This window comes from Centruroides sculpturatus, unplaced genomic scaffold, assembly GCF_000671375.1.
Source record: "Centruroides sculpturatus isolate CEXI.00-Female unplaced genomic scaffold, Cexi_2.0 scaffold433, whole genome shotgun sequence".
NCBI lineage: Eukaryota > Metazoa > Arthropoda > Arachnida > Scorpiones > Buthidae > Centruroides > Centruroides sculpturatus.
Window position 1 is genome coordinate 548173 of NW_019384677.1, and position 22902 is coordinate 571074.

Genomic DNA, 22902 nt, shown 5'->3' on the forward strand with positions numbered 1-22902 from the left:
ATTAAAGGTGCGATTGTCGCATTGATGTAATGTTGCGGCTGGTATGCTGTAGCAGGGATCAGGGGAGGTACACCACTGAACTTGTGGTATACGGAATACATTATGGTATCCCGGGATTTAACAATTTTTAGATCCAAGAATGCTATCTCATTTTCTTTGTCTTTTTCCCAAGTAAAATTAATTGCGGGATAAGTGGTCACGAGACAATCTTTGAAGGCAAGGAAATCTTCATGGGTGTCCTGCCAGGCACTAGCACATCATCAACGTACCTAAGATATAAAAGTGGATACGCCATCGTGCGGGGAAAATTAAAAATCTTAAACTCAATATTCGTCATGACCAACTCTGCCAAGATCGCTGAAAGCGGTGAGCCCATTGGGACTCCCTGCCGCTGTAGATAGACTTTGCCCTTGAATTGGAAATAATTATTTTCAGAAGTAAAGAGTAGAGCTTCACTTAACTCTAAAACCTCTTGCGCTGTAAAGCCCTTTTTGATTAGCAGCGCATTAGCTAGCATAACAGCATCAAACTGCAGTACCGAGGGGTAAAGCGCAACTACATCCAACTTGTAGAAACTATACTCACTTTGTGAAATGTGGCCTAGGACAGATGATATATGGGTCTTGACCATAACGGAGGAAGTGGTAACCAAATAGGAAGGAGGTAGGAGTCCACTTAATAAATTTACCGGCACCTTTTCAAGATGGAAGGCAGGGTGTGTCCAACTATTTTTGTTCTTCCCGGACATGTTGATCCCCCGACCAACTTAGCTTGCCCCAGGCTTTTTTTTGAGGTAAAAACACATAAGGAAGGTTGGCCATTGTGACCGCTAGTTAATAAAAGGACCCACCCTGCCTTCCATCTTGAAAAGGCGCCGGCCAATTTATTAAGTGGGCTCCTACCTCCTTCCTATTTGGTTACCACTTCCTCCGTTATGGTCAAGACCCATATATCATCTGTCCTAGGCCACATTTCACAAAGTGAGTATAGTTTCTACAAGTTGGATGTAGTTGCGCTTTACCCCTCGGTACTGCAGTTTGATGCTGTTATGCTAGCTAATGCGCTGCTAATCAAAAAGGGCTTTACAGCGCAAGAGGTTTTAGAGTTAAGTGAAGCTCTACTCTTTACTTCTGAAAATAATTATTTCCAATTCAAGGGCAAAGTCTATCTACAGCGGCAGGGAGTCCCAATGGGCTCACCGCTTTCAGCGATCTTGGCAGAGTTGGTCATGACGAATATTGAGTTTAAGATTTTTAATTTTCCCCGCACGATAGCGTATCCACTTTTATATCTTAGGTACGTTGATGATGTGCTAGTGCCTGGCAGGACACCCATGAAGATTTCCTTGCCTTCAAAGATTGTCTCGTGACCACTTATCCCGCAATTAATTTTACTTGGGAAAAAGACAAAGAAAATGAGATAGCATTCTTGGATCTAAAAATTGTTAAATCCCGGGATACCATAATGTATTCCGTATACCACAAGTTCAGTGGTGTACCTCCCCTGATCCCTGCTACAGCATACCAGCCGCAACATTACATCAATGCGACAATCGCACCTTTAATTAGAAGGGCCTTTCTTTTATCTTCCAGTCAAGCTGATATCGATATCGAACTTAATATCATTTGCTGTGTGGTAAATGAGGCGGGCTACAATAATGCCAAATTTATCTACATCTTAAATAAAGTAAAAAGATTGCTTTTTCCTGCTACTACACTGCATCTCCCGAAAGAATCCACAATAGTCCTTCCCGCGATACCATTTTGTGATCACATCACTCTCCGTAATTGCCGTATTTTTAGGCGACAAGCGTTTTTTTCTGCCAGTTTCCCCACGGCCAAATCTTAGGAGGTTGCTGTCCAGTGACAGGGATCCTACTTCCATTCTTGAAAGATCGGGGGTTTATTCTATCCCATTAGAAAATATGTTGGGTGGTCGCACCATTATATTGGCGCGGCAACTAGAATGTTGCCTTGTTGTATTTCAGAGCATCAGTGTTCTATCAGGGAAGGCAGGAATGAAACTGAGCTTGCTAGAATGGTATTACAACACCAACATATCCCGTTGTGGGACATAATAATACATTATGTGAGGTGGCCATAATAAGACATTGCAATAACAGAAATATCGTATATATTTGGGAGGCCCTCCTTACCAGCATATTAAATCCCTGCAACACCCTCACACTTGATTTGCCCCCTTTGTGGATCAATTTGTATAACTATCTAAAACAGTGGTTCTCAAAGCGGGTGCCGCAAGTATGTCACAAGGGTACCCCAAAATTTTTAAATAATTAAATTAAAATTCCTTAAAATAATCACTCCCCCCTAGTCAAGAGTTGTTTCTATGGCAAAAATCATTGAACTAAAGTATGATTTATTTTCATCCACTTAATTTGCTTGATTTGGTTCTGACTTTCATCTATTCCTTAACCTTAAAAAATTCTTTGGTGGTAAGAAATTTTCATCAGTTCTATGAGTTGAAAGTGGCAATAAATGATTACCTTGAAGAACTGCACTTCTGGGATGGAATAAAGGTACTGGAATAGCACTGGATAAAGTACCTTGAGGTTCAGGGAGATTATATTGAAAAATAAAAATAAAAAACAAAAATATAATACTTCATTATCAGGCCACAAACTTTTCAAATCACTAACATAACAAAACTTTAATTATATATTGCCAGTTTTATCTAAAAAAAAATGTTAAATTTTAATAAACTATCTTTAGAAAGGAGCATTTGTAAGTGAGCCAGCCATTTTAGTAAAACGTAAGAATAAAGGAAGTCAAGTTTGGTCCATGGAAAAGTTAGAAAACAAATTAATAGATATGAGAGAAATGTATGAGTGTAAAGAGAAAGGCTTATGTTCAAAAGTAAGAATCAATTTTCAGAATTTAGAAAATATAGAATTTTTTCATAAATTTTTATAATTGACAAATATACTTTTAACTGAAGGATGAAGATACACCAAAAGGAATGATAGATCCTTTCTATGAATCACAAGAAAATCATAATCTCATTGGAGTAGGAAATGTGTTTTTGGAAGTATTATTTCATGATGTAAAATTAGATTACCATGTGCCAATTATTAGTCAACAGGGTGAAGTAAGTAACTTTTTAAATAATTTAACCATTTGAAATATCATTAAAAAGCTAAGTATTAAGATTCTAAACTGTAGGGAATGTTCAATTGAATATTATCATTATTTAATTAATTAACCATATAAATTAATTTGAATAAAATTTATTATATTCTATTACAGGTGGCAGGAAGACTCCATGTTGAAATAGGAAGAATAGCAGGAACAATTTCTGATCGAGTTGGTGATGCCAGTGCAGATTACAGCACAGATCGTGACAGTATACGAGGTTCATCCTTAGATATATCTGAGAATGGAGAAGATGTTGTAGTTGGTAGACAAATTACAATTAGGGTATGAAATTTTATATTTGCTTCTTTAAAATTTGAAATTATTGAAATTCGAAATTTTTGGAAATGACTACAACACAATATATTTAGCATTTCAAATGTTAAAATTAGATTCAATACATTTTTATGTCATAAGTATCATAATATTAAGACTCTTATAAGAAAATCTGTTAGTGCAATATTTCATCTATATAAATTTCTAAACATCTAGATGTTTTTTCAATCCAGGGAAAATATATTTAGAGAATTTTAAATGGCATTATTGTTGGGTTTATGAACATTCATACAAATTTAATTAACATTGCATTTAATTAAGTATTTTTTTAAATATTAGTAAGCTACTTTAAAATGTAGTGATTTGCTCTAAAGGTTTTCTTTCATTTTCATCTGGCAACAAATATGTTAGGTAAATTTTTGACATGTGTATGACAAAAAATTCTAGCAGGAAGGAAAACTCACTGAGTACGCACACCACAGAGCTCACAAAAAACAGTGCTAAAACAGAGCTACAACCCATTATGGGCTCAAACAACACTACTCAAATGCTGTAGCAACCAGAAACTCATTTTTATATGGGAATCTCTCCTCACAACAACCTCGGAACACTCCCACACTTGACCTGTCCAACATATGGGTTGCCCTATATAAATGGTTAAACAGTGATTTACATCAACTGTCACACCATTAATGTGGATCTGCATCCGCGCATGTGCCACATCACATCATAACAGCGAATGTAATCAAAGTTTGTAGCTTGCTCATAATGGTTTTTAATTCTAAAATTTTTAATTTAAAAAATATACTAGATTTGTTTTTGTCACTTTTTTCTACTTGAAGAATTATTTTTTTTTTAATAATAATGTTTATCAGTGGAAAAATGTAATGACATGATACACTTCTCATCTATTTGATTTTTTTGCTGTCTTCTATTTTAGTCAGGAAAATGAAAATCTTTTTTATCAAATTTCTAATAGGAAATATTTTATAATAGATTGGATCTTAGTTTATCATTATATATATATAAGGGGTGGGTACACAATGAGTTTACTATAAAATGTAGAGAAAATATTTCTTTTCTGATTTGTTTTTAAGGCAAAGTAGTTTGCTTGACAATAACTGATCTGATTGATATTAAAGATAAGGTTTACATTGTTTGAGTTGACATCATCTAACAATTCAATACTATATATCAGTTCCAAGCGACACAGACACAGATTTTCAATGTATTACAAGTGATAAATAATTTTGCTTTAGAAAAATTGAAATGTTTACAAATGCAAGCAAGAATTCAGCAATGTTGTCATTTTTAAGATATCAAAAACTAATATATTTTTTAAAAATATTATAAATAACTTTCTATGTATTTAGGTGACAATCAAGGCTGCAACTGGATTACCTCCATCTCTTTCCAATTTTGTATTTTGTCAATACACATTTTGGGGTTTTCCTGATTCTATAGTAGTTCCACCTATAGTGAATCCAGATTATCCAGCCACACGCAAAGGAAAAGATCGAATGACTTTCAAATTTGATCATGTTAAGGTAATTTTTTATTTTGAATATTTCTGTCTAAGCTTTATAGTTGTTATTTAATGGATAGCAACTTTTATTTTAAAATTTATTGCTGGAATTAAAAATTACTGAACTGAAAAGATTTTCTTAAATCAATTATCATCATATACCAAAACTAGAAATTAATTACTGTTGAATATAATGAATTAACTGATTTTAAAAATTTTTATTAATAAGTTATAGTTTATAATATAGTTAATTTAGCTTTAATAATTAAACCTGTAGATAAAAAGTGATGTTTCAATAGAGAGAGAAGTTATAAAAAAATTACAAAAAATTAAAAGTAACAAGCAGTCAAGCACTTTTGAGTTATCATGATTTATCATCAGGAACACCTACAAATGTTTATAGCAAATGCTCTTCTCTTAGAGACAACCAAGCAAATGTAAACAAAGAGATCTCTATAGTTATAAAAGAAAAATTCTATAAAACATACTAAATTTCTCATATAATTATGAATTATATATTGTAGGATGAAATAATGACCTATAAAGGTGCATTTATAGTAAACTTGTAGGGATTGATAATGCTATTATAGTTCTAACCAATTTACAGAGATTTATTATATATAAAACTTAAGGTTTTGTAATTCAAGTATTCTACATGTTCATAAGCTTTTTGAATACTTTTCCAACATTCTATTTTTGAACATGTAGATCTGAAGTTGGGATGGTTTGGTCCCAAAAACATTTAATTTAAAATAAGCCTGAACTCCATGTATTTTAGTGTCAGTATTTCCCTTTGTTTTTCTAATGAAATCATATGATATGCTTAATTGTTTATCAAAGATTATTTATTATATTTATTTACAATAATATTATTATTAGGTTTTAAATATTTTATTTATTTTTGTGATTGATTTAAATTTTATAGATAATAGTTTTCTCTTAAATATAACTATATATAGGAATCCCTCACTAATTCATACCTTGTTAGTGCAAACTGATTCTTTATCCTTTAGCTGGTTGACCTTATGGGACTTTCTTAAGGTACTATACATCCCTGTTAATATGAAGTCCACTTGTAGTAGAAATTAGGACCCCAGCATTCTATTAATCCTGATGATGTGAAGAGAAGAGAGAGGGAAAAAAACCGTGTAGAAATTTTTGTCTTCCTTAAGACAATAGAGGTTAAGAGGCTCAGAATTTTTTTTCAAAATTCAGAATTCTTTTTCAAAAACTGGGTAGAAATCCACGAGTTGAATGAACAAGCCAAAGCAAATTCTAAAGCCTGTATGATACATTGCCTGACCAAGATTCAATGAACAAACTGCACTGTATTTGTCAAAATATTCTTCTGCAGTAATACTTGGATAATGCAGAATTTCAGTTAATCAGGATTTTACTCTATTGATCTCTGTTTTGCTGAGGAGACTTCTCTGCATCTCATTTGTAAGTGTGTCAATCTCTGCTCAGGTAGACTTGTTCATCTGGATTTTTTTTTACCCCTGGTGACATCCCTCAACTTCCCATCTGCTGTCTTTTTTTAAATGGATTAGACTTCTGAATTAATTTCTGGGTGCCTAATGGATCATTTAGGTCAAAGTGCATTTGGTTTACTGGTCTCCACTTACACAATAACCATCTTTACTTTTATTTATTAATTATAAGTTCATGTTTTAATTTCATTTTAATCATTTAAAGTTAATTGCATATTATATATTAACTCATTAAGCAATTAATTAAAAATAAATGTTTAATATTTAATATAATTGTTTTGTTTCGTGAAATCTATCTTATATTAGAAAATAAAATCTTTTAGGAATTCACTGTAAATGTTAATGAAGAATTTCTTGAACACTGTGCTGAAGGAGCTTTATCCATTGAAGTTTGGGGTCATCGTAGTGCAGGTTTCAGCAATTCAAAACCTGGCTGGGAAGTTGATGCTCAGTTGCAGAGATCACGATCCTTAGCCGACAGGTAGGAATATAGAATGAAATATACAATATAAATTTATTTTTGATAAGTTAAAGTTTATAAACTACTATTTTTAGGTGGGCCGAATTAACTCGTAAAATTGAACTGTGGGTAGAAATCCACGAGTTGAACGAACAAGGTGAATATTCACCTGTTGAAGTTGTTCCTAAACTTGATATTTTGACTGGAGGGATCTTTCAGTTAAGACAGGTAAGCTGTAATACTGAATATATTGTTATTAAAAAGTTATTCAAATGAATGGTTTTAATTTTAAAAAAAAATTTTCAAGGGTCAACAACGTCGAGTAGTAGTAAGAGTCAAACCAGTTCAAAATTCCGGAACTCTTCCTATCATATGCGAAGCCATTACCAGTGTTGCTATTGGATGTATCTGTGTTCGTTCCAAACTGCAAAAGCCATTAGATTCCTATCAGGAAGAGGATCTTACACTGTTAAGAGAGAAATGGTCAGAGGCATTGATGAGACGTAGAGAATATCTTGATGATCAGATACAGAAAATCATCAATAAGAAAAGTATTTTTAATTCATATTTATAAGGATAAGTTTATTATTTGTAATAAATTAAAAATAACAATAATTTTAGCAAAGGCAGACCAAGATGTAGAACGAGAACAAAGTTTAATTGACCAATGGGTTTCTCTTACGGAAGAAAGGAATGCAGTTTTAGTTCCTGCTGCTGGTTCAGGTATACCTGGTGCTCCAGCTGACTGGTAGGTTCTTAATTTTATTCCTATTTCTATTTGATTTTCATGTATAAACTGCATTTCCTTGATTTAAGAAGCACCATGAGTTTGGAGTTAAATTTTAAGACTTTTTTATGGAGAGAGAATTTTTAAATATAGTCAGACCTCTAAATAATGGCTGCTGTTGGGAGGTACTCATTATTGTAGGTGACTATAATTAATGTTATTAAGGTTTATTAAGTAACAATATTTTAAACCAAATGATCACCATAATTAATTGCAATATTTTTTGCTACAATAATATCAGAAATTAAGTAATTTGGTACTATTGGGTTGTTCAGAAAGTAAGTTCGTTTTTTTTCCATGGAAAAAAAAACAATATTTTTATAATAAATAAATATTTTATTGAATTACATATCGACCATTTTGGTCAAATACCTGTTGTCATCGTTTCTGGTAGTAGCATGATTTCACATTCATAAAAGTTTTTATCATTGCTTACAAAAAAAAAACTGATTCAAGTGATTTTTGACATTGTCATTTCAAGTAAATGTCTTACAGTTAAAAAAAATTTGTATAGACCGGAACAAGTAATAATCTGAGTGTGCTCAATCTGGCGAATATGGTTGGTGCATAGCACCTCCCATCTAAGTTATAACAGTTTCTGATGAGTTACCAAACTTGTGTGAAATTTAACATTATCTTGGTAAAACACTACACCTGTTTTGTTGATCAATTCTGGCCACCTTTTCTGTTTGATGATATTATTCAATTTGTTTACTTGATGGCAGTACACTTTCAAATCAGTTGTTAAATTGTCTGGTAAAAGCTCCAAAAAAAAAAATTCCTTAAAATCCCACCAAAGAGAGCATTTCTCTTTAAGAACATGTGAAACCCATATATCAAGCTTTGAAACAAAACCAATTTGTTTCAAGTAATCGTAAACAGTTCAATTTGACAAATTTAATCTCTTAGTGATTTCGCGTGTTGTTATTTGGAAGTTTGCTTCAATCAATACCTTTATTTTGTTTTCAACTGGCCATCCAGTTGAAAACAAAATAAAGCAACAAAATAAAACAATGAAATGAAACAAAATAAAACAATGAAACTGGCAATGATTGTTTTCATTGCCAGTTCATTTCAATTTCATTTGCAATAAAGCAACAAAATAAAACAAAATTGAAGCAAACTGCCGAATAACAACACATGAAATCACTAAGAGATTAAATTGTCAGATTGAACTGTTCACGATTACTTGAAACAAATTGGTTTTGTTTCAAAGCTTGATATATGGGTTTCACATGTTCTTAAAGAGAACATTTGATTGATATATAATTCAATAAAATATTTATTTACTATAAAAAAATTGTGTTTTTTTCCACAGAAAAAACGAACTTACTTTCTGAACAACCCAATATATAATGATAATACAGTTTAGAATGAAAATGGCGGGAAAAATACGACTAATCTGTCTAGTGGTAAAAAAACGAACTTACTTTCCAAACAACCTAATAGATGTAGATGTTAGGTGCTATTTCTTATTGAAATTGATAATTACAGCAATCATTAATACAATGGGCTTTGGGATGTTTATATATAATATTTTAGAAAAACCAATACAAATGTCATAAAACATATAATAATTGGCAGCTATATTTCCACACTCTTCTGTATATACAATTTATTTCCTTTCAATGCATCTTCAGAATGTCATTTTAAAAGAATTTTAAATATTATAAAGGAGTTTAAATTAAGCACATATCAGTTAAGATTATTTGAACTAATGTGACTATTGAGCAGTGTGGTCAAAAATTTCTATTACTTTCTATTATTCATCATATCAATTCTCTTATATGACTTCTGATTGTTGTTTTGAATTGTGAATATAAGACACACCTTCATTTCAGACAAATGAAAACAGATGAAAAGGTATATAAAATTTTACATTAAAGTATTAATTCTTCATGCCTCTATCCTTAAATATTTCAATTTTTGTTTATATATTATCCACGTAGACCTTGTTTATAAATAGAACTGATTATACTGGTGTAGTTTCGAATTAGCAAAAGCAGGAAAACTTAGTTAAACTAAGACAAGTTAACTAAAACTAGTTAAAATAAGACAAAATATCTTTATTTTTATGAGGTTGCCTAATTGGGAATATCCAAATGTCAGGATCGTATATGGGTGAAGGAAAGTGAGGCAGGAAGCTGCAGTGACTGACAAATAAACCCATTTATTTATGTTAAGTCTTACAATCTATAGTGCATCTCATCCACTGAAAGAGCTGGACTGTAGAGTTGATAGCCCCAGGGCGGTCAGTCGAGATGCTTCTATGGGTGTCGGGAAGTTTGGTGATGAACATTGAGAACTGGAACAGTCCAAGGCAGGATGAAGAGTCCGAAGGTAGAACAATGAAGACAAGGCAGATAACTTCACAGGGAGGCAGAGAAAATCTGGTCAGATAACTTCACAGTTGGAAGCTAGGAAAAGTCTGCCTTTGTACTTGAAATCCAGGTTTTTAAAAGATTCTTTTTCTCGGATCTCTAGCTTTTTGATTGGTCGGTTTCCTGTATCTAGGCAGATAACAGACCATTTTGGGCTACCAAAGGTTTAATTCGACACTATGTTTTAATCCAATCAAGGGAAATGAACTGACCTGCTTGTATTTAATTGTTTCAAATTCTCATAAGTCTGCCACATAATCCCAGCACTATATCTCCTTTTAAGGTTATTTAAACTTACTAAACTTTTTATATAAAAACTTTGTTTTTTCTCCTGATTAATTATTTTATTATTTCCTGATTTTATTTAGGTTTTACTTCCAGTTTATATGAGCGTTAGAATCAAAGCCCAATCCCTTGATTTGACACTTATAACATGTAAGCTTTTAACATGTAAACTTTTAACATGTAAGCTCAAGGCTTCACATTTTCAAAGGAAAATAAAGATATTTTGAGTTATTTTCCTCCTTTTTCTAATTTGAAACTACATCAGTATAATAAGTGCTATTTATAAACAAGGTCTACATGGATAATATAAACAAAAATTGTATGTTGCTGTAAACACTCTAAACATTTTCTTTATTGAAGAAAAAGTTTACTATATTGCACCATAGTCATTTTTGACTAATACTATTGACATTTAACTGATGAATTATGATAGCCAGATGGCTTAGACAGTTAAGTGTCAGCCTATTGCTCTACAGAATACAGGAATGAATTCAGATGGCCAAAACACTGGGAATTTTGGGTTTATTCCGGATATATCGGGCTCCAATTCTCACTACCTGGTTGCCCCCATTGTGGGCCAGGCCAAAACCCATGGATGCCTTTACATTTTTCCATTGTTAACAGCTGAAGTCAAACCAAACATATCGCAGTTAATAATTATTATATATGACCACCAAAATTTAAAATAATTTTTAAAATGAGATGGTTGGAAACATTCTAAAAATAGCTGCCTTCAGAGAGGCAATGAATGACCTATACAGGATGTCCCAAAAAATGTATACACACTTTAAATAATTATAAAGTTGGTGTTTATTAAAAATACATTTTATTTTCAAAATGTAATAGAATCTACAGACATTATTTAATTGTTTTGTCAATGCCTGTTTCAAACTGATATCCATTCTGTTCCAGGCACTGCTGACAATGCTAAGCAATGGAATCACAAACATCACAATACATTTTGTTTGATATAAGTGTGCATTCTTGTTCAATGGCTGGTCACAATTCAGTAACTGTTGCAGGTTTCTTAGCATAAACTTTGTGTTTTAAATATCCCCATAAAAAAATGAAGTGGTGTGAAATCTGGTGAACACAGAGGGTATTCTACAAAACCCCACTTGTTTGGCAAGATCTCATCAAGATAGGATCTAACATTGTGATGGTAGTGTGAGGGTGCCCATCTTTTAACTTATTTCTAATTTGAGTGATGATATGTTGTGTTGGTGGATCTGTTTGACACTCTCTCCTAAACCGTCTTTGTACTTCAACTGTTTTCACACTTCCAGTAGCATTTTAGAATGAATTTTCTTTGTTCAAAGCTTAGTCTGACTTCCATTATTAATTCTAATGGCTTTAATCTAGTAATAAAAAACATCAATTGAGCTATCAGCTGTTAAAGTGTGTATACATTTTTTGGGGACACCCTGTATATTGCAGGTGTTCAACTTTGGCCAGAAGTGGTTAACTATTCAAATCACAATTAAAAGTGGTTTCAATGTATTTTTTATGGAATGTTAACCCTAATTTAATATAAACAAGGGGTTGATCTATAAAAAAACATTAATTACAAAAAATTCTATGAATATAAGGTGATGAAATTTAGTCAACTGAAAGAAAACAATCATAAAAGGTAATCCTAAAATTTTGATGTTAACACGTCATTAAGACAAGAGAATTTTTTTCTTTAATAAAGTTCATGAAAAGTTTAGTGTAGGAAGGGTTTAATTGCATTTATTTATGTCATGCATGGGCTTGAGAATTTTTGATAAAGGGGATGCCCATGGCTGTATGTGCTTGAATTTTATGGTATAAAATTCTAATGGAATTGAACTGATAAAGTTTACATAGGTGTATAAGCTTAAATCCGCTGTTTTTTAGTCAGAAAAACACACATTTTTTTCTTAGAAAGCAAAAACAAATTTATTCAAAGTACTTTCCCTCACTAGTGACACATTTGTTCCATCTCTCGGGCAAAGTGTGGATACCATGCCAAAAAAATTTCTTCTCTTTTGAGGCAAACCACTCATCAAGCCATTTTCGGACGTCTTCGTAAGAATCGAAGTGCCGCTCAGCAAGTGCGTGGCCCATCAATGAAAAGAGGTGATAGTCGGAAGGGGCCAGGTCTGGTGAATAAGCGGGATGGGGTAGCACCTCCCAGTTGAGTGTCTCCAAGTAGTTTCGGACCAATGTTGACACATGCGATGGTGCATTGTCGTGGAGGAAAATCAGCTTGTCGTGTCTTTGCTGATAATCCGGCCTTTTTTCACGCAGAGCACAGTGCAATTTGATCAGTTGTTGGTGGTAGCGGTGAGCATTGACAGTTTCACCAGGTTTCAACAGCTCATAGTAGACAATACCCTGCTGATCCCACCAAACGCACAGCATTGTCTTCCGTCCAAAGCGATTTGGTCTTGGGAAAGATGTTGATGGTTTGCCTGGATCAACCCACGATTTCTTGCGTTTAGGATTCTCAAAATATATCCATTTCTCATCGCCAGTTACAATCCGATGCAGAAACGACTTTCTTTTTTGTCTGGCGAGCAAGATTTCGCATGTGTTTTGGCGTCGCTCCATCTGCCTATCGTTCAATTCATGCGGCACCCATTTTCCGATCTTCTGAATCTTTCCCATGGCACGTAGACGCATGGAAATGGCTGGTTGAGTAACACCCAATTGCTCGGCAAGCATTTTTTGCGATTGGGTATCGTCCTCATCCAAAAGAGCCTGCAGTTGATGGTCCTCAACCTTCCTGGGCCGATTTTCACGCTTCTTGTCGCTCAGGTAAAAATTTCCATCTTTGAACTGACGAAACCAATCTCTGCACGTGGTTTCCGATAAAGCTCTGTCTCCATAAGCCTCCACAAGCATTCGATGTGCTTTGGCAGCCGATTTCTTCAAATTAAAGCAGAAAAGCAAAGCTTGCTGCATATGCTCTTTTTCTGGCACAAAAGTAGGCATGATTACAAAAAAAAATATATGTTGTTGTATGAAATATCTGATGATGTGCACTGATTAATGTTGACAGACATCAAAATCATCAAAAAAACAATATGGCGTCATCATGGTAACTTATAAGCTCGCTTACGCCATCTATTAGCAAACAGCGGATTTGAGCTTATACACCTGGTATACTAAAAATGCCAAAAAAATTGATTAAAAAAAAAGGTACCAAATATGCATTTTACATATGCTTCTATTTATCAATTAGCCTTTAATTCCTCTTTATATATAATACAATATACTTTCTACAAATATATAGTATATAATTTTATTGAAGGGTTATCACACACTTCAATAAAATTATGTACTATGTATTTGTAGAAAATATATTATATTATATGCTTCTATGCAAATGCATGAGGTTCTATCATTAGTTATAATTAAATAATTTTAAATTTATTTAATTTTTCACAAGACCTAATGCAATTTTGCATATAAAATATATATGTTTTATTCATGCCTCTGCATTCATTTTAAATAACTGTGATTTAAATAAATAGTTATTAAAATGCAGATGCACGTCCTCAAATCATTCATTAATCCTATCTTCTGAATAGTTGGATTATATTACCATTTCAACCTCTTCCTTAGTGCCAATACATGTCCTCTAAGAAAGAATATGAAATGGTAATCATATGGGTGAGTTGACTAAGATTTAGTGCAGTGTTCCGCAACCGGTGTGCCGTCACAAAGGTGAAGGTGTGACATAAACTTTTACATATTCTATTAATTTCAAATTTTATTTATATATTTTTATCACAGTTGCTGTGTTTTTTATGCTTATATTTCATTCACTGCCGCAGCACTGATGAAATAAGACTGACGCCGCCAGACGACAACCACCAACCCGATAAGAACATTAGGCGCGTGATCATCAGGTTCAACCATCATTTAGACCCCCTATACAGGGAGATAGCTTGCCGTAACCGCATGAAGATTGCATACAGGAGAACCGGCACGATTTATGACCTGCTGTGCAATGCCAAAAACGCAATGGATCTCAGCATGGCCCCAGGTGTATACTCCATTCCCATCAGGGACTTGATTTACATTGGCTCCACCATCCGCTCAATGCAAAAACAGATACGAGAACATTAAGCAGATATTAAAAATAACAGGCACACCACCGCCTTATCGACCTACGTTACCAACCCTGAAATATGGGCGGACTTCCAGAATACCAGACTAATCAGACAAGCATTCCAAACTGATCACATCCGGCACCTGGAGGCCTGGGAGATTCATAAAGCTAACTGTCGGGACACCTGCATCAACTTCAAAGATGGTGAAATGATCTTGGCGCAGGCGTGAAGGTATTTGTTCAAGGAATTCAAACAGGGCCAGTCAGAGGGGTGAAACCCGGCACGCACGATTATTTACATCTCTGGCGACATCGTTACGATGGTCAGGAGGAAACACAGTCAGTCACCACCTGAAGCAGACCTTGGTGGAGGTCGAAAGCGTTTGTGGAGTTAGTTAAAGACATAACACTTGTACAAAAAGGTTTTCGTGGATTGTTATTACTCAACGAAGTGTTAAGCTGTTGGAAGTCGTTTTGTGAAATAAGACAATGTTTGTTTAATCTTTATTACAAGCCACACATTTTTAGGTATTCTAAGAAATTAAATGTAAAATAAATTTGCTTACAGATGTTGGTCTGTTTAATAATAATAATAGGTTCGTGGCATTATGTAATTCTATTAATAGTATCATATCATACATTTTTGAGGAAAATAACATTTTGGTGTGCCGTGTTGAGTCATAGGTGTGCCGCAAGAAGAAAAAGGTTGCGGAACACTGATTTAGTGAACCAACTCAGATTGCAGCAAAGAAAGAGTTCCTATATCATACAATAATGGGATAATATTTGTGACAGAATGAAGATGCCCATTCCAACTCTGTTGGATGGGCATCTTCATTATATATTACAGCATAAATTAGCAAATTTTTCAAAACGTTACCAACAACTTTACCATTTAATTAATTTTGTTACTAAATAATGTTTTAACTTTAATAGGGAACCACCACCAGGAATGGAAAAGCATATTCCAGTTATATTTTTGGATCTTAGTGGTAAGTCTATCAATTCAAATTAAAAAGTTTTCAATTAACTAAATTAATAAAATTAAAAATTTTTTTTTAAATAAATAGCCGATGATATGAGTGCACCAATCACAGGAGAAAATGATATCAGGGTAGCTGGTGCCAATTCCATTTTGCCAAAAGAGCATGGTAGTAAATTATTTACACTGCCGATAGTAAAATATTGTGAAAAGGAAGTAAGTATCAGTACCAAAAATTATTCTGAATTATCATGTGTGTGGCCCCAAATAATCTGTCAAACTGTTTGATTAGGTTTGTGCTACTGCAGCTTGGGACTCTTCAATACATGATTCTATCAATCTCAACCGTGTAACTCCTCAAAATGAACACGTTTATTTAATTCTAAAAGCATCTGTTAGGTTGAGTCATCCGGCTACTATGGATTTGATTTTGCGTAAGCGACTTATTATAAATGTATATAAAAAACAATCAATAACAGAAAGGATCATCAAGAAAATTGGACGGCAGGTAAGCAGTTGTCTTTACATAAATGCCAGTAATTGTAACTATTTATTTATTTATTTTAAATAAATTTTGACTTTAGGACTTTTTGAATACTTGCGGAGTAACTTATGAAGTGGTATCAAATATTCCTAAGGTAAGGTAGCTTTGAATATATTAAATGTTCACATAATCACTCAGAATCCAAATGACTAACAATTTCTTTTGGAATGATGATAGTTATAAATACCATATATCTGTGCAGATAAGATGATAGTTGAATCATAAATAAGACCCCCCAAAATCCAGGGTTATCTTATAGAACATACAAAAAAAATTTGATTGAAATTTTTGTAAATTAAAATCATTATAAAAAAAATGGAAATACCGTAATTATTTACTAGTAGAGAGTAGGGTATGTCCACAAAATAGAATAGCCCATACGATGTTTTTGTGAATAGTCAAAGTCATTACCCAAATGCCCAAATTAGTGTGAATGTTTGAAACAATCGCAAGGCAGTGCTGCCAGATGCAAGAAAATAAAATTTGAAATTCTTTCAAAAACTTACGAATAGGACATAATTCCTTATACGCTATACAGTGTTATTATCCAGATGATGATTGCTGATCTGAACTAAATTCACAGACCATTGATAGTTTGGGAGTTGTCTTATAGGAGAAATATATGCTAAAACTACAAAACTTTGACAAAAATTTATACCTCGTCTTATCTGCGCAGATATACGGTACTTTAAATTCAATTTTATGAAGTTATCCTTTCAGATTTTACTTTAGAAATTAGATTTTCTAGTATTAGAAAATAAGTTTCTTCTTTTCAGGCATCAGAGGATCCAGAGGATCGTGAGTCTCTAGCACTTATGGCTGCATCAGGTGAAGATGCAGCCACCAACGATGGCGAAAGTTACATAGAAAAATACACTCGCGGTGTCTCTGCCGTCGAAAGTATACTTACATTAGACAGATTAAGACAGGTATGGACATTCATTCATTGTAAATATAACAAAAACTCAGTCTACAATATCTTCAAGTCTTTCTTATTACAGGAAGTTGCAATGAAAGAACTGCTAGCTGCACAAGGCAGACCTTTAAGGAAAACTGCCAGTGTACCTAACATTGCACACGTTAGTATTTATTTATTTATAATCTAATTAGTATCTTTTACAATGAAAAGGTCATTTATAAATAATTTGAATAAATTTTCAGATTGTACGACTAGAAACTTCACCTACTAAATTGGAAGATCAACGACTTGCAGAATCAGCGTGCGATCTTTCTTTCCATGCATCTTGTGATAATTTAGATCGTTTCTCTTCACGCACCATCAGCGTGAAGGAAAACAAAACATCTAGTAACATTTCTGGTCCAACCTCCAATTCTTTTGGTCTGAGTACGTTCGTTTTTTTATATTATCTTTTTTTAACAAGGATAAATAATTTCTTTTGATTTATAAAAGCATTTTATTTATCAACTTATAAAAATTTTAAAAAAGGACATTAAACTTTTCTTCTGTTACTATTCTTTCAATGCCTTTCTTTTTTCTATTAATGTTAATAACATAAATTTTATATATCGTATTTTTGAAATTAAAGTTTTTGAGTAAATTCTTTTTTTGAAAAAATTAATATCTGGTAAGTAAGAAAGCCAGATAATTTAAGATAATTTATGGACGAAGGACAATATTCTTTTTTTTTTTTTGTTTTTTTTTCCTTGCAGCTCGTCCAACCTTCTTGAACCTCAATTTCAATCTGAACTTAAGCCTTCGACAGGCCACTACGTCCAAATGTATGTTGATTTTACAAATTACTAGCAGTGTCGTTTTGCATGACCGCTGCTGCACATCTTGGCCTGGCAAAAATATATATATTATATAAATAATATATTTATATTGTTGCAGTTAATAAAACTGCCACTCTGCTCTCTTTCTCTATCTATATTTTTTTTTAAATAAAATTTTATTTTCAAAAACTATTGCAATCTATCAATTTGCACTTAGATTGCATGATATTTGCATAATTGCATGATTGTAACCAAGATAAAAGAAAAAATTTGTGATAATTGTTACTTGCACTTCCCTTTTTTTTCATATCTTTGTTATAAAGGTGTTCTGTAGTGTTTACTGTTTTTTAAATGGGAGAAAGTTTGAAGTTGTTTACTGTATGATAATATACTGTAATATAATTTACTATAGTGTTGTCAAGTGATATAAATTACCTTATATTTACTCTTAAATATATAAATATATATAAATATAAATANGTGGCGATTAAAAAAACTGATTCAAGTGATTTTTGACATTGTCATTTCAAGTAAATGTCTTACAGTTAAAAAAAATTTGTATAGACCGGAACAAGTAATAATCTGAGTGTGCTCAATCTGGCGAATATGGTTGGTGCATAGCACCTCCCATCTAAGTTATAACAGTTTCTGATGAGTTACCAAACTTGTGTGAAATTTAACATTATCTTGGTAAAACACTACACCTGTTTTGTTGATCAATTCTGGCCACCTTTTCTGTTTGATGATATTATTCAATTTGTTTACTTGATGGCAGTACACTTTCAAATCAGTTGTTAAATTGTCTGGTAAAAGCTCCAAAAAAAAAAATTCCTTAAAATCCCACCAAAGAGAGCATTTCTCTTTAAGAACATGTGAAACCCATATATCAAGCTTTGAAACAAAACCAATTTGTTTCAAGTAATCGTAAACAGTTCAATTTGACAAATTTAATCTCTTAGTGATTTCGCGTGTTGTTATTTGGAAGTTTGCTTCAATCAATACCTTTATTTTGTTTTCAACTGGCCATCCAGTTGAAAACAAAATAAAGCAACAAAATAAAACAATGAAATGAAACAAAATAAAACAATGAAACTGGCAATGATTGTTTTCATTGCCAGTTCATTTCAATTTCATTTGCAATAAAGCAACAAAATAAAACAAAATTGAAGCAAACTGCCGAATAACAACACATGAAATCACTAAGAGATTAAATTGTCAGATTGAACTGTTCACGATTACTTGAAACAAATTGGTTTTGTTTCAAAGCTTGATATATGGGTTTCACATGTTCTTAAAGAGAACATTTGATTGATATATAATTCAATAAAATATTTATTTACTATAAAAAAATTGTGTTTTTTTCCACAGAAAAAACGAACTTACTTTCTGAACAACCCAATATATAATGATAATACAGTTTAGAATGAAAATGGCGGGAAAAATACGACTAATCTGTCTAGTGGTAAAAAAACGAACTTACTTTCCAAACAACCTAATAGATGTAGATGTTAGGTGCTATTTCTTATTGAAATTGATAATTACAGCAATCATTAATACAATGGGCTTTGGGATGTTTATATATAATATTTTAGAAAAACCAATACAAATGTCATAAAACATATAATAATTGGCAGCTATATTTCCACACTCTTCTGTATATACAATTTATTTCCTTTCAATGCATCTTCAGAATGTCATTTTAAAAGAATTTTAAATATTATAAAGGAGTTTAAATTAAGCACATATCAGTTAAGATTATTTGAACTAATGTGACTATTGAGCAGTGTGGTCAAAAATTTCTATTACTTTCTATTATTCATCATATCAATTCTCTTATATGACTTCTGATTGTTGTTTTGAATTGTGAATATAAGACACACCTTCATTTCAGACAAATGAAAACAGATGAAAAGGTATATAAAATTTTACATTAAAGTATTAATTCTTCATGCCTCTATCCTTAAATATTTCAATTTTTGTTTATATATTATCCACGTAGACCTTGTTTATAAATAGAACTGATTATACTGGTGTAGTTTCGAATTAGCAAAAGCAGGAAAACTTAGTTAAACTAAGACAAGTTAACTAAAACTAGTTAAAATAAGACAAAATATCTTTATTTTTATGAGGTTGCCTAATTGGGAATATCCAAATGTCAGGATCGTATATGGGTGAAGGAAAGTGAGGCAGGAAGCTGCAGTGACTGACAAATAAACCCATTTATTTATGTTAAGTCTTACAATCTATAGTGCATCTCATCCACTGAAAGAGCTGGACTGTAGAGTTGATAGCCCCAGGGCGGTCAGTCGAGATGCTTCTATGGGTGTCGGGAAGTTTGGTGATGAACATTGAGAACTGGAACAGTCCAAGGCAGGATGAAGAGTCCGAAGGTAGAACAATGAAGACAAGGCAGATAACTTCACAGGGAGGCAGAGAAAATCTGGTCAGATAACTTCACAGTTGGAAGCTAGGAAAAGTCTGCCTTTGTACTTGAAATCCAGGTTTTTAAAAGATTCTTTTTCTCGGATCTCTAGCTTTTTGATTGGTCGGTTTCCTGTATCTAGGCAGATAACAGACCATTTTGGGCTACCAAAGGTTTAATTCGACACTATGTTTTAATCCAATCAAGGGAAATGAACTGACCTGCTTGTATTTAATTGTTTCAAATTCTCATAAGTCTGCCACATAATCCCAGCACTATATCTCCTTTTAAGGTTATTTAAACTTACTAAACTTTTTATATAAAAACTTTGTTTTTTCTCCTGATTAATTATTTTATTATTTCCTGATTTTATTTAGGTTTTACTTCCAGTTTATATGAGCGTTAGAATCAAAGCCCAATCCCTTGATTTGACACTTATAACATGTAAGCTTTTAACATGTAAACTTTTAACATGTAAGCTCAAGGCTTCACATTTTCAAAGGAAAATAAAGATATTTTGAGTTATTTTCCTCCTTTTTCTAATTTGAAACTACATCAGTATAATAAGTGCTATTTATAAACAAGGTCTACATGGATAATATAAACAAAAATTGTATGTTGCTGTAAACACTCTAAACATTTTCTTTATTGAAGAAAAAGTTTACTATATTGCACCATAGTCATTTTTGACTAATACTATTGACATTTAACTGATGAATTATGATAGCCAGATGGCTTAGACAGTTAAGTGTCAGCCTATTGCTCTACAGAATACAGGAATGAATTCAGATGGCCAAAACACTGGGAATTTTGGGTTTATTCCGGATATATCGGGCTCCAATTCTCACTACCTGGTTGCCCCCATTGTGGGCCAGGCCAAAACCCATGGATGCCTTTACATTTTTCCATTGTTAACAGCTGAAGTCAAACCAAACATATCGCAGTTAATAATTATTATATATGACCACCAAAATTTAAAATAATTTTTAAAATGAGATGGTTGGAAACATTCTAAAAATAGCTGCCTTCAGAGAGGCAATGAATGACCTATACAGGATGTCCCAAAAAATGTATACACACTTTAAATAATTATAAAGTTGGTGTTTATTAAAAATACATTTTATTTTCAAAATGTAATAGAATCTACAGACATTATTTAATTGTTTTGTCAATGCCTGTTTCAAACTGATATCCATTCTGTTCCAGGCACTGCTGACAATGCTAAGCAATGGAATCACAAACATCACAATACATTTTGTTTGATATAAGTGTGCATTCTTGTTCAATGGCTGGTCACAATTCAGTAACTGTTGCAGGTTTCTTAGCATAAACTTTGTGTTTTAAATATCCCCATAAAAAAATGAAGTGGTGTGAAATCTGGTGAACACAGAGGGTATTCTACAAAACCCCACTTGTTTGGCAAGATCTCATCAAGATAGGATCTAACATTGTGATGGTAGTGTGAGGGTGCCCATCTTTTAACTTATTTCTAATTTGAGTGATGATATGTTGTGTTGGTGGATCTGTTTGACACTCTCTCCTAAACCGTCTTTGTACTTCAACTGTTTTCACACTTCCAGTAGCATTTTAGAATGAATTTTCTTTGTTCAAAGCTTAGTCTGACTTCCATTATTAATTCTAATGGCTTTAATCTAGTAATAAAAAACATCAATTGAGCTATCAGCTGTTAAAGTGTGTATACATTTTTTGGGGACACCCTGTATATTGCAGGTGTTCAACTTTGGCCAGAAGTGGTTAACTATTCAAATCACAATTAAAAGTGGTTTCAATGTATTTTTTATGGAATGTTAACCCTAATTTAATATAAACAAGGGGTTGATCTATAAAAAAACATTAATTACAAAAAATTCTATGAATATAAGGTGATGAAATTTAGTCAACTGAAAGAAAACAATCATAAAAGGTAATCCTAAAATTTTGATGTTAACACGTCATTAAGACAAGAGAATTTTTTTCTTTAATAAAGTTCATGAAAAGTTTAGTGTAGGAAGGGTTTAATTGCATTTATTTATGTCATGCATGGGCTTGAGAATTTTTGATAAAGGGGATGCCCATGGCTGTATGTGCTTGAATTTTATGGTATAAAATTCTAATGGAATTGAACTGATAAAGTTTACATAGGTGTATAAGCTTAAATCCGCTGTTTTTTAGTCAGAAAAACACACATTTTTTTCTTAGAAAGCAAAAACAAATTTATTCAAAGTACTTTCCCTCACTAGTGACACATTTGTTCCATCTCTCGGGCAAAGTGTGGATACCATGCCAAAAAAATTTCTTCTCTTTTGAGGCAAACCACTCATCAAGCCATTTTCAGACGTCTTCGTAAGAATCGAAGTGCCGCTCAGCAAGCGCGTGGCCCATCAATGAAAAGAGGTGATAGTCGGAAGGGGCCAGGTCTGGTGAATAAGCGGGATGGGGTAGCACCTTCCAGTTGAGTGTCTTCAAGTAGTTTCAGACCAATGTTGACACATGCAATGGTGCATTGTCGTGGAGGAAAATCAGCTTGTCGTGTCTTTGCTGATAATCTGGCCTTTTTTCACGCAGAGCACAGTGCAATTTGATCAGTTGTTGGTGGTAGCGGTGAGCATTGACAGTTTCACCAGGTTTCAACAGCTCATAGTAGACAATACCCTGCTGATCCCACCAAACGCACAGCATTGTCTTCCGTCCAAAGCGATTTGGTCTTGGGAAAGATGTTGATGGTTTGCCTGGATCAACCCACGATTTCTTGCATTTAGGATTCTCAAAATATATCCATTTCTCAT

General features: G+C 32.9%; 1 protein-coding gene across 1 annotated transcript in view; it reads left to right on the forward strand.

Annotated features, from left to right (window-relative positions):
• Positions 1–22902, forward strand: part of LOC111626882 (kinesin-like protein KIF13A) — a 152821-nt gene that overhangs the window by 108905 nt on the left and 21014 nt on the right. The window contains exons 24-39 of the mRNA XM_023370403.1: positions 2730–2873; positions 2956–3105; positions 3264–3434; positions 4799–4972; positions 6764–6921; positions 6996–7128; positions 7208–7451; positions 7522–7648; positions 15371–15426; positions 15505–15632; positions 15709–15924; positions 16001–16054; positions 16737–16889; positions 16962–17039; positions 17122–17305; positions 17632–17700. Coding sequence (XP_023226171.1) covers positions 2730–2873; positions 2956–3105; positions 3264–3434; positions 4799–4972; positions 6764–6921; positions 6996–7128; positions 7208–7451; positions 7522–7648; positions 15371–15426; positions 15505–15632; positions 15709–15924; positions 16001–16054; positions 16737–16889; positions 16962–17039; positions 17122–17305; positions 17632–17700 — 2239 coding nt within the window. The remainder of the gene's footprint in view (positions 1–2729; positions 2874–2955; positions 3106–3263; positions 3435–4798; positions 4973–6763; positions 6922–6995; positions 7129–7207; positions 7452–7521; positions 7649–15370; positions 15427–15504; positions 15633–15708; positions 15925–16000; positions 16055–16736; positions 16890–16961; positions 17040–17121; positions 17306–17631; positions 17701–22902) is intronic.